Source organism: Pelophylax lessonae (assembly GCF_965119305.1).
Source record: "Pelophylax lessonae genome assembly, chromosome: 1".
NCBI lineage: Eukaryota > Metazoa > Chordata > Amphibia > Anura > Ranidae > Pelophylax > Pelophylax lessonae.
The window spans coordinates 376,667,409-376,680,365 of record NC_138768.1 but is presented as its reverse complement, the minus strand read 5'-3'; the positions used below and the strand labels follow the sequence as shown (position 1 = coordinate 376,680,365).

The following is a 12,957-nucleotide window of genomic DNA, read 5'->3' as shown; positions in this document are numbered from 1 at the left end:
AGGCCTGGGGGCCCTGGTGGGGGGGTCATCCCTGCGGGGGAACCTCCCCCAAGATAGCGAAATGAGGCGCAACCATGTACCCCCTCTGAGGCCCCCCCCCACCACTAACTGGTATAGCACTTGTAAACTAAAAGAGTGTCCCGGGGGTCCGGAGCCCAGGGTCCTACTCACCTATGGAGGAGCCCACGTCCGCCCCACTAACCAGACAGGGGGACTGCACTTATTGGACCACGCTGCTGAGGGTGGGGGTCCATCCTGACATACTGCCTCTGCACTGCAGTGAGGGCGCTGTCGGCCAAGGGGCACCCTGCGATGCTGGCATGCCAGGTGTGTGCGCCCGGCAGGGTGTTTCGGCCAGTCCCCGTCCATGGTACTATAGTCACTATGGAGACCCAGCACAGTGCTACTGTCTGCAAGCATTCACTGGCACAAACTGGGAGACCGTAAGGCTTTCATAGCCAGTCCAAAACCCAGCCAACATTCCACAGGAACTGGAGTCAGCAGCAAAAGAAAGAAAAAAAAAAAAAAAGTTCCCTTTAAGATGTTTAAAACAGAGCTAGGACAAAGGTCCCAGCGGGGAGCTGTTTGGGCACTCCCAAGACCAGGCAGCTAAACCTGAAGATGCAACAGTGAGGCCAGGGGTAATAACCCAGGGACCCTGCCCCCCCCCCCCGGGCATGTCAAAGCTTTTGGCTCTACCTGGTCACTCCTAGTGGGAGGGGCTTATTACCCATCCATGATTTAAAGCAGCACCCTTATGACAGATAAAACAAATAATGTCTGAAACAAGTTGCAACTTGTTTGGATTACGATCTGCATTTACAGACAGCACACATGCAGCCCATGGAAGATCCACTTAGTTAGGCTGCATATGCTTGTTAGGAATGGGTTCAAGAATTTGTTTCTTGGCAAACACCTCCAAGCTTTATGCTTTAAAGAAATGTCTGCAAACCATACGGTCATGCCAGACAGGAAGATGATAAATTCTGAATAGTTAAGGATACTGTGCAAAACATGCATTCTATTTGTGGCTGCTGTTGCATGTGTAAAAAGGTCAATCAATTGAATGGCAGATGGTTGTCCTGCATCTAAATCTCTGCAGGCGAGGTGTCGTGTCAGCACCACTTTTTTTCCCCCGAAAAATAAACTGCTTAAGATGGAGTCTTGGATAGTGTGACAGGCTGTAAAGTTGCAATACACCAAATATCCCCCATGTCTCCTTTATTTTCTAAACCATTCAAAAACCTTTAATTGTAAATTGACTGCTCTCGAGCTAAACCCATAATACAAAATTGGAACAGATTTACAATGAAGCATTTTAGGAAGTCCTTAAACTGAGAACATCTGCAAGTACAAACCACCTGAACATACAGGCATTGGACAAAAATATGGAAACACTACATGATTTACATGATTTTTCCGGTGTGAAAGACAGTTGTGTTGACAGCAGTGATGCAACATGGGACGGTAGGCAGCATAAATGCCAAACATTCAACGAACATTAGACACACCAAACTGGATTAATAGTGAAAACCAACAAGGCCGTGGACATTAACAATTCACCATTAGTTTTAACATTTTTTGTGATTAAAAGCTTCAAAAATCAGTGGGGTGCTCTTCAAATATTTCTCTGCCAACAATATCAATCAGCCTCCTGCTTAAAATATAGGTCCTGTGAATTTCTGGAATGTTCTAGGGAGAAATAACCCATCCTAGAAGACTCCAAAACATTCCCAACCAGCTGACCTTATAACCCTACCACCACCATCCCATGAGGGAAAGGGGGCTAAAAAGACTAGCCATCCCTTTTCTCACATTCTTTGGTTTATGGTCATTCATCTAGCCAACAGGTGGGAAGCCTCACTTTCCTCATTCTAGTAATAGTCATGTCAGAGCCTACCGAGTCAAGCTTAGCTAGTGCCTGACTGCAGTTGCCAATTTGCAGTGTCGTGAGGTACAGTATCAAAGGTTAGGACTGCATATACAGTTTCTGGGAAAACGTAGCTTGATACTAAGCGCTGTTGACATGGTCAACTGACCAAAAAAGTAAAAACATTGCCTGAATTCTCAGAGGAATTGTCAAAACTCCAGGTCACAATTTTGTTGCCAAACACGGGCCAACACCACATCACCATATTCGGTAATGATTTTTTTTTTACCTGGCTTTTCCATATTTTGTCCAAAACCTGTAATTACATCAGCCTTCCTTTTACAGCTAAAAGCCAGACCTACAGTGTCAAGTTTCCTGATTAAACTATAGTAATTTGCAGGGTTTACCCAAAAGGGGCAGCCCTACAGACCCATAAACCATGGGTGAGGGGGTGTAATCAGCTATAAATCAAAAGTACTGACTTGTGACAGGGAGGTATTTGGAGGCTGCTGCAGGTTAAAAAAAAAAAAAAAAAAAACACCCCACAAATACATCCATCCGACAGGGTTCTAACTTCCACACAACCACATAAAACAAGAACTAAGTACAGGATATTTTCCAGCAAGCATGCTTTAGAAGTAGATCACTTACGACAAAGCTCCAATGTCTCATCAGATCCATCTTCACAGTCTTGGTCTCCATCGCACTGCCATCGTTCTGGAATACACTGGCCATTGTTGCAAACAAAATCGGACTCTGCACAGGTTTTCTTTACTGTGTAGAGATTAAAAAGAGGAAGAAATATTGAAAACCTTATGTACACAGTCAAAATAGGCTTCACTAAAGCAAATCAGAAACCATATCAAACACTACAGTGTCCCAGTACCCCATTAAGTGGTCTCTAGCAAAGATCAGAACAGATGAAAGTGGAATGAGGCCAACTCTAATGCAGCCACCATTGTTACTTTTGGTCAATGACAAAAACATTTGACTAAGTTGCACTATTTTAGTAGACTAAAAATAGGACTGAAACAAAGCAGATGACTAAAATACGACTAAACTTTTTTTTTTTTTTTTTAACGAAAATGCAAACACCCCCCTCTTAACATGTTCTTTAGGGTATTCAGGTTTGAAGATTCACTACAGACACAGATTTAGCTGTTGGAATATATCTAAAAATATTATCAATGGCTAAATCTGTATGTAGCACATGTTCAAACCTCAATACCATGTGTTATTTGATTGTTTACTCCAGGAGTATAGGAGTTTAAAATTCTAAGAGAAATGCATTACAATTCAACTAAACCCATTCGATTTTAATCAACTAAAATGTACTGGAGATTTTTCTTCTCTACATAACTGTTTATAAGGATAAGTCGACTAAAATACGACCAACTAAAAAATGCCATTTCAGTTAAAAAGTATATGATTTGACAAAAGACTTCACAAGGACCTGGAACTTACTGCATGAGCTTTCATCTGACCCATCTGTGCAGTCCTCATCCCCATCACACCGCCATACTTCCGTAATACAACGTCCATTACCACACTGAAAATGGTGCTCATCACACAATGTTCTTGTTCCTACAAAGAAAAAACATTTTAACAAAATCCAGTTCAATAGCTATGCATATTAGGATTTAAAAACCAGTTCAATAGCTATGCATATTAGGTTTTAAAAACTGGAATTTTAAAAAGTTCACTATACTGTAGTAAAATTTCTGATTAAATTAAAGGGCATTGACCGGTCTACGCTGAACTGTTATCTCAACCTTTTTAAAGATTTCCAAAAGCAGTTTTTCCACCTCAGAGGGCACATACGTTTCCCCATCTGGACCATCCAGCTTAGTTTATGTAGGATTCAAGTCAACCTCCCATCTTGTCTTGTATAGAAGACAGTTGCTGTAGTTGTGTGTAACCAAGTCATTTGCTACTTGTGGCTAAAGTTTTTTTGGTTTAGAAAATCGTATACGATCAGCGCTACACCTCAAAGTGGCTGCTGCTAACAAAAAAAAAATAAATAAAGTGAACACAAAATCAAATAATTTTCAGCACTTCAAAACCTGAAACAAGAGACCGTGTGCGCAAATGCCATAAAAATGGACAAAAAAAAAAAAAAAAAAAAAAAAAAAAAAAAAAAAAAGGACTTGGACCACTGAGCAACAATCCATTTTTTTAATCCTTAGCCCAGATAACGCTTCAGATGTGGTCCTTGGTTCAGGAGTGGCTTGACACAAGGAATGTGACAGTTGTAGCCCATGTCCTGGATAGGTCTGTGTGGGGGGCTCTTGAAGCACTGACATTAGCCCTAGTCTACTCCTTGTGAATTTCCCCCAAATTCTTAACAGCATTTGCTTCACATTCCTATCAAGGCTGTGGTTATCAATTTTGCGTGTGCACCTTTTTATCTACCACATTTGCCTTCCACTCAACTTTCTATTAAATATGCTTGGATACAGCACTCTGAACAGGCAGCTTCTTTAGCAATGACCTTTCGTGACTTTGCCTCTTCCTGGAGGGTGTCATGTACTGTCTTGACACTGAAGTCAGTCTTCAGGCTCTTTCACACGGTCCGCCTCCGTAGGAGGATCCGTGCTGCTCAGCAAGGATCGATCCGCCGAGCCAGCGGATAACAGCTCTGTCTCCGCTTGCAGTGCGGAGAGGGAGGTGTCACAGCTCCGCTGCTCTCTATGGGGAATCGGATGAGAGTGGACCGCTTGTCCGCTCTTTCGATCCAATCCCGTAACGGATGGAAAAATAGGGTTTCCATCCGTCCGGATTTCACGGACAGGATCGGATACGGATGGCAGCGGAGGCGTCTCCGCTGACACCCGCTGCCCCAAAGAGCTGCATTGAGGATCCGATCAGATCTGCCTAAAAAACTGACAGGCGGATCTGATCGGACCGCCCGTGTGAAAGAGCCCTTCCTCTCAATTGTGTAACCTAGTGAATCATACAGACCATTTAAAGGCTCAGGAAAGGTTTACAGGTGTTTTGAGTTAATTAGCTGATTTAGATTGGGACACCACAAGTCTACAATATTGAACTCACAATATTCTAATTCGGAGATACTGAATTTTGGGTTATCAGCTGTAAGCCACACACAAAATTAAAAAGAAAGCAATGCTTTAAAAAGTAAGAATTTATATGAGTCACTTTATTTCAGTAATTTAAAAATGTTGCTATTCTAATTTTTTGAAATGCACATGTACAGCCAGCCACTCTCCAAATACCATTAAACAAAAATAAATGAGGTATAATGTAGTAACTTAAGCAGCACACCAGCAAAAAAAAAAAAAAGCAGGTAGCCAGTAGTGCAAAAACAAAACCGCAGCGTGAAGGCACTGGGACAACTCCTCCCAACGTGTTTCCCAGCCAATGTGCATCCTCAGGGGCTTTAATGTTAATGTGAGTGAACAAGCTGTTTTGCACTACTGGCTATCTGCTTTTATTGCAGATTTACAATTGTTTTAGCCGACTACTACATTAGGATACCCAAATTTCTTTTGTTTGATGGTATCATTTGGCAAGAGCAGCTTTATGTCCCCTAAAGGAGTTAAAGACCCCTTAAAGAGGATACAGATTATACAAGATCAATTCATCCCCACTGAGCATGTTAGCTGCATATTGTATGGCAGCACATGCTTTGTGGCGAGTTTGCACTGCATATGGGGAAAGAGTGGAACATGAATATACAAACCCTTCAATCACAGGTGTTTATTTTCACTACTCTATATAGGGTTAGTTACTACACTTAAGCATTTTCATCTTTTACGGTTTGAGGTCATACCCAAGGTTCTGAGGTAGCGAAACCATAGGAGAGCAGTTGAGAGCTACATCTACATTTATCTGCATAATGTGTGAGCAGTTATCTTGAAACAGCACATTCCTCTGGTGAGATGCCACTTCCGATTGGCTCATTTAAAGTAGTAATACATTTTTAGCCATTTGACATTTTTATAGACTTGTAGCACTGACTATTGGTTCATTATAGACCAAACGAGGTGGGAGGGTGTGGGGAGATGAATACACGCACGGAGCAGTGTGGAGCCTAAATGCCATCTGCTTGCCCCTGGTAACATTTTGGAACCACACTTAGTATGTTGGTGCCTCTCCATGCCACTTTGATACCATATTAATCCAAAACACTAACTCAGTTTAGCTTCTGACATTGATGAGGCACTTAGTCTGAGTGGCAAAATAATTAACACATGGGTCAATGTGGGTATGGGCCTTGCCTGTTATTACAAGATAACTTTGTAAACTTCAAACAATTTTCATGTGATATTTTTAGAAGTCCAATAAAGTTTGTCCAATAAAGTTTACCCTTGTATTTTCACATACTGTCTAGGGTCGCTTTATACCCACTTTTCTTGGGGAACCTTCCCCCATTATTTGTTCATGTCATGTTTTGCAAGCGCTGCATATTTTATTTTATTTTTTTTAATTAAAGTTATAAGCAGCTAGCTTGGACTCTGACCCAAAGGATAACACATTGTGTGCTACCCTTGTAACACGAATAACCGAAAAATTTAAAATGGTAAAAATTTTAATAAAAAGCCGCTGCCACTAAATGTGTTCCCACATCCAAAGGATCAATATTAAAACAAGGTGTGATAGCTGCTTAAACAAGGATAATAAAATTACTAACAAACATGTCATGTGAAAAAATTTACAGAGACCTCGTCTCTGATATAAAGTCCAAGTGAGACAAAACATTTCAAAGTGTATGGCAAATTAGACACTATAAAGTGCTACTGTGCAATAAAACAAGTCCAAAAACCTTAGTTTAAAAAAAAAAAAAAAAAAAAAAAAAAAAAAAAGGTAGTGAAATCATTCTGTCTGTTCACTCTAAAATCCGTGCTGCAATAACCAGGTGAAGTGTCTGCCCACCACCACGGTTAACCCACTAGGGGTCTCAGGTTGCACCGGAGCCTCATGACGTGTGTTCGGTATAAACAGGGATTTTGGGGGGGGGGGGGGGACAATGCCGGAATCCCCCAAATCTCCTCCGCCTATACCGAACACCGGTCATATGAGGCTCCAGTGCAACAAGTCCTAGATATTGAAAACACTGCCAAAGTACCCATTTGGATAACATCTTTATTGTTGAGTAATCCAGATGGGATTATTTACCTTCTTTATGCCTGAGACCCCTAGTGGGCTAACCGTGGAGGTGAGCAGACACTTCACCTGGTGATTGCAGCACGAATTTTAACAACACAGAATAATTTCACTACTGCACTTTAACAAGATTTTTTGGACTGGTTTTATTGCACAGTAGCACTTTATAGTGCGTTTAATTTGCCATACACTTTTTGAATATTTTGTCTCACTTGCACTATAATATCAGAGACGAGGTCTCGGTACCATTGTTGCACACTAATGGTTGATTTTGCACATGACACGTTATTTGTTTTAGTAATTTTATTATCACTGTTTAAGCAGCTCTATCATACCTTGTTTTAATATTGACCCTTTAAATAGACCAAGTATTTTAAAAAGGTGCAGAAAGGTCTGGATATAATGTGTCCCCACAGGAATTTCCTCAATGACTATCGTTATCAGAAATAGGGGATATCACTCCAAATAACACCAAAAATTCTAATAGAGCATCTTTTCTACACGTGTCATAACCAGTCCATTGCTAATCAATCCCTGGGAGGGCAGAGTAAAAAAAGGTCCGTCATTTCGGAGCACTACTTACTACACAAATCTAGTGCAGGGGGTCTTCAAACTACTACAGTATGAGGGACAAGTATATTTTGCAAATCCCTTTCATCAGGGTCCCCCCATCAGTCCCCTGCATTATGAAGGGTGTGGAACCCATGGATTGCCTCTGCTGAACTCAACCTTCAGTCTGAAAGTTAAGGACATGCCACTGACCCTAGCTGCAAACAAGATATAAAAAAAAAAAAAAAAAAAAAAAAAAAAAAAAACTTGGTAGCGGGCCAGATGTGGCCTGAAGGTGATAGCTTGGAGATTCCTGGAGATTCCTGATCTATTGTTAACCAGACTACATGCACTTAGGGCCTGTCACACCATAGAAACGTAATCCAGATGCTTTCCTGCATTTTACAGCGTACCAGTACAGAAGAAATGCAGCATTTTCTACTTTTCTGAACTGGACTGCACTTGGAACTGCCTGCACTGGTGTGAACTATGCCATTGAAAACCATATAGCCTATCCATGCAAGGAGAAAAAAAAAAACCCCACAGCACCTGAACTGTCCATTGTAATGTCCCTGAGCCATACAATTCACCAATGCTTGGATAACAAATGATAAATCTGATAGTCCATACTTTTTGTGCATCTTCCTTAACTGGTCAGAATCCTAGTGATAAATTATTCTGTCATGTTAGGTGTCCATTAGAGGTACACCGAAAAGAAAAATTCAGGATGCACTTGGCTGAAAACCCTAAAAAAAAAAAAAAAAAAAAAAAGGTAAGTTGAATTAAAAGTGGCTGGTGATTTTGCATTGAACTCAAATGGGATGCAGAATGCCATCATCAGCACTTTCTTCCATTTGGCAGAACGCAGATAACCCCATTTTCAGGTGTTATATTGGTGAATCCCTAGTGTCCATAAACTTGATTTTCTTGGATAATGAACGATGGGAGGAAAAGATTAACCCATTAGCCATGTTACAAAAGAGGCAATAAAATAGGTCATGAAAGTTTGACAAGGCACAGGTTGGCTGAATAGAGTTCAGCTGGTGTAAAGGGACTTTATATTCACAAGAGAATGTGCACTGGCTCCTACCACTTCCATTTGAGACCTTCTGTATAGCTAACTACAAGCAGATGAAGTAAAAAGGCTATAGTAGACTATGCTTAAAGGCACCCTGAATTAGCCATTCGGCTTGTGTTTGATGGAATGTCTCAAACTGGCGTTTATTTCAACTGCATAAAACAGATTTCAACTCCCACCAGAGTTGGACAAAAAAAAAAAAAAAAACCCAATAGCTTTGACAAAGTCAGTTTACACAGGCAAAGCCAAAATCTAAACCCACATCTTTTTAAACCAAGGAAGCAGTCATCTTAGGTTGGTTTAATTTTCAACTGCCCTGTAGCTGCAGGTGATCAGATGCCATTCGATGGTTTGACAGGAGCACTCAAAATCTTTCCATCTTCAGCTCAGGCTGTTTGGGGGGGGGGGGGGGGTACTGCTGCCTTGTAGCTTGCCAGAAATTGTAGTTTCTTAAAAGCATAGTTCACCTTAACCTAAAGCTTCCTATACAGTATCACAGCTTAAGTCCAAGGCTGCTCCGGCTTTAGGACAGTCTGGAGAGGCTCCAAGACTGATCGCATACACACTATACCTGTATAACTCAGCCACCTTGTAAATTGCTATTGGTTGTTTTATTAAATGGTTATTAAATGCTGCACTTAGTCTGACACCCCTTTGTTCCTTGCTTTTGACCCACAGTCTACTGCTTCACTCTAAGGAAGCTGCCATCAAGTGCTCAGCTGATACTCCTTTATATACCATCTTGCATTGGGATAAGTTTATAATTTTGTGATTTGCCATTTCCCACTATACGGACTTCATGGGACTAAGTCATTCTAGGATAGTCTTTATTTGATGCGTCTATACACCCCTCTAGCGCCACTATAAAAACATGTATAAATTTGATTGATAGTGGAGAGCACAAGCAAAATTTGAGTTAGGCCATCCATACATTGCTGGAATCTCAGCTGGTTCAGCAGTAACTGACAGATTCAAACAGTTAATGGGCAGGCTGAATGTACTTAGTTGAGCAATTAACCAGTCTCCCATACTTTTGCAATTATTGCTAGCGGTTATAGAAGATCACCGTCTTCTGTCCCGGCAGGGAGAGAAGACAATGGACTGCCAGGAGGGATTCCCACATCATTGTCTGTGCAGCCGACCTCTGCATTCCCAGCCCTGTGTACAGCTGTAGATGGAACTACAACCTAATGTAGGACGACTGGTTTCTACTGTATCATACATTCCCACCATTTTAAGGTTAAGTTCCCCTTTTGTTAACCGGTTATACCCATATTCAGGGTGTTACATGTTACAGATGCACCAGCCCCTGCTCCCCCCTTCTAATAGCTAGCCATGTCATCCATACAGTGTTCTGTGAATTTGGGGGGGGGGGGGGGGGGGGATTCACATTTATTAGAAATTTTGTAAAGGTGAACATCTCCTTTAACCACATACATACTGCTGGCCGTAATATGGCATCTTCAGTTTGATCAGAGATTATCTGAAGGATGCCCACAGCTACAGGCATCAGATATTTTTGCTGGCGATTCCCTTCACAGTAAACAACAAACAGTCATAGCAGCAGTTCAGCCACTTGATTATTTAACAGGTGGTGGGAGGGGACTTTTTCCCCCTCCCAGTACTTCCTACTGGCTCATGTCATGCAATCGGCAACATGGAGATGAAATCAACCGATGGCAGAAGTTTACCATAGAGCTGACCGAGGACCAGAATGGTTCCCAGTCCTCTGACTCAGGGGACAAGTGCGACGTGATGTCACACCCGGCCGTTGTAAACTTTTACACATGTAGGAGGAATGCTGCAATTCCATCTGGCATGGAAGCGGTTAACATACTTTTCTTTTCTGGTCCTTTTAAATGGCCTACACACACGCACCCACCCACATTGCCTGCTGTCAAATCACAAGTGAAGCGAACTTGATGGGGAAAGTGTCCCCAACAGGCTCTTCCCTCCCAGCTACAAAATTCCTCAGTGTTGCAATTTGTAACGGGTTCAGTGGCAGAGTTAGCGCTCTGGCCCCAGTGCCCTGCATGTGGCGATTTCCCCAAATTTATATAGATGTTTCAATCAGTACATAAACCTGTCACCCGCAGGAGGCACGTCAAAATTCTAGCATGCCATAGATGCCGTTTAGTGTCGCACTGCTTAAATGAAGGTCATTTACCTGTCTAAAGAATTGAGAGCCTTTTGACAGATTCCCCAAAAAGCTCCTTAGCAGTTTGACAATTTAACCTGCATGGTAAAATCTGGCAAGCCACCAGCACTACTGTTCACTGCAGGAGCTGCACACTGGTCTCTGAAAAAGGACAACTGACAAGAACCCATCAAGCTCAGGAGCTGAATGCGTTTCCTAGGTGTAAAGACACATTGACATTTGTATGCTGAGGGACAATCCACCGCTAGCAGGGGGGTGCCATTTGCCAGATGATTAGACAAGTAAAAGGCACTTCTCTCCCATAGACAAGCCGTTTATCCCTTGCAGTGAGGCTGCGCCCACACACCCAAGTTCTGACCCTGGTTACAGGCTGCTACCTTCAGGTGACTGGCCAACAGGTAAGCTTTTAGACATGCCCCCATGGGTGTGCCCCTTTAACCTTAATCTAACCTGCGATACTCTACTTTCTGCAATGCAGAGTATCATAGAACAGAGGTAGTCGTTGGCCTCTATTCCAAGACAGAAGAGGATTTACAGGAAGTCAAAATTTCCCCTTTATCCCAACCGTGCAGGGCACAGGGTGATTATGCAAAGATCCGAACGTCCCCAAAATAAGGAAAGGCAACAAGGCAAACAGAACTGTGCCAACAGAACAGGAAAATGGGTCAAGGGTGCAGATAAAAGAACCTTGTGTCAGAAAGCTGCATTTACAGAGGCCTGGATATCTATCCGGTTGAACTTTAATGCATGAACTGAAGGACTTCCAAATCTGAACAAACGCGTGGATGGCAGAAAGCAGGAAAAGAACAGCAAAGCACAGTTCCCTAATGGGTTCAAACAGGGTGGGTAAGGCTTGGCAGAGGGGGGGGGGGGGGGGGAAATCAGACAGAATCAGGGAAGCACAGGGGGCATTAATATGGGGGGGGGTTTAATGTTTACAGGCGGGTGAGCAGCCAAATGCTTTCAAAATAGGATGGGCAAGGCTGAGACCTGCCTCCTAAATGGCCAAGTTATCCCTGGGTTCAGAGCCAAAATTGTAATTCTGAGCTCTACTTTCCTCTGACAGTGTCATCTGTCATCACTTCCCACCTTCATGGCCTTTCAATGCTAAACTAGTAATCCACCAAGCTAGGGGTCCCTTGCTTGGCTGGAGAGAATAAGGAAGTCGAGTTTAAGGTCAATAGAATATTGTATTGGATTTGAAGGGGCCCAGAACTGAGTGAAGGGAACCGCTTCAAATGAGGCTGAAGACAAAGAATCGCAGAGGAGTGTGATCTTAAGGTCTGAACACGACCATAGAAAAACAGCTACTTTGGAAGGAAGGAAAACCACTTGCCATGTCCAGAAAAGGCCTAGATATTCCAGAAGGTAGGGTGGAGGGCAGACTTTTGGACATTTATCCAACTGAGCCTGTAGAATCTGGATAGTCCTTTGGACATTTGCAGGCATGGGGGGGGGGGGGGGATTTATGCCCTAAGAAGGGGGGGGGTTCAGGTAACCTAGGTGCCAAATGGAAGTCGTCTGTCTCTGTATATTTAGGGATTTTTGGAGGGGGGCAAATGGAGCATGTAACTGGTTTTGACAGGTACCCGCTTCCACTTCCTGTTGGATCACTGTAGCGATCTGAGCAGATGTTAAGGGCCTCCTCGTAAAACATGTCACAGGTCCCAAAAGGATGAGGGACAATTTACAAAGTGCAGCACGGCTAGTGCATGTGCAATGGGAAGCTAGTTGTAAAGCTGCAAGCAGTCACAGATGGCATTTCAAAGTAAAGATGCTGGCGCCTGGACCAGAAGACATCTGTTAAGGATAGTAATGGATCCCTGGACAGGCAAGTGTGGTTAAGAGCCCTTTCACACTGAGGCGCTTTTCAAGCCCCCAAAAGACACTGCTACCATCGCCTGAAAAGCACTCAGTGCTTTTGGACAGTTTAAGAGATTCTGCACCCTAACCATATAGCTGGTTATTTAGATTTACCACTGCAAATGGAGATTATGACTAAATTGCCTTTTTAAAAAATTTTACATATTAACTAAAATGATACACCACACTTTATCGGATGAATCGATTCAGCTAAATAAATTGGCCAACTAAACAATTTTGAAAATAATCATTAGTTGCAGCCCTAACAGGCAAGAGATGGTTCAAGGACGTTTTCAAGTAGGACTGTCCTTGGTA

General features: G+C 42.5%; 1 protein-coding gene across 2 annotated transcripts in view; it reads right to left on the bottom strand.

Moving 5' to 3' along the window:
• Positions 1–12,957, bottom strand: part of VLDLR (very low density lipoprotein receptor) — an 84,000-nt gene that overhangs the window by 54,288 nt on the left and 16,755 nt on the right. For both annotated transcript variants that reach the window (XM_082257651.1, XM_082257650.1), the window contains exons 2-3: positions 3,335–3,454; positions 2,522–2,644 (exon numbers count right to left, since the gene is read on the bottom strand). In XM_082257651.1, coding sequence (XP_082113777.1) covers positions 2,522–2,644; positions 3,335–3,454 — 243 coding nt within the window. The remainder of the gene's footprint in view (positions 1–2,521; positions 2,645–3,334; positions 3,455–12,957) is intronic.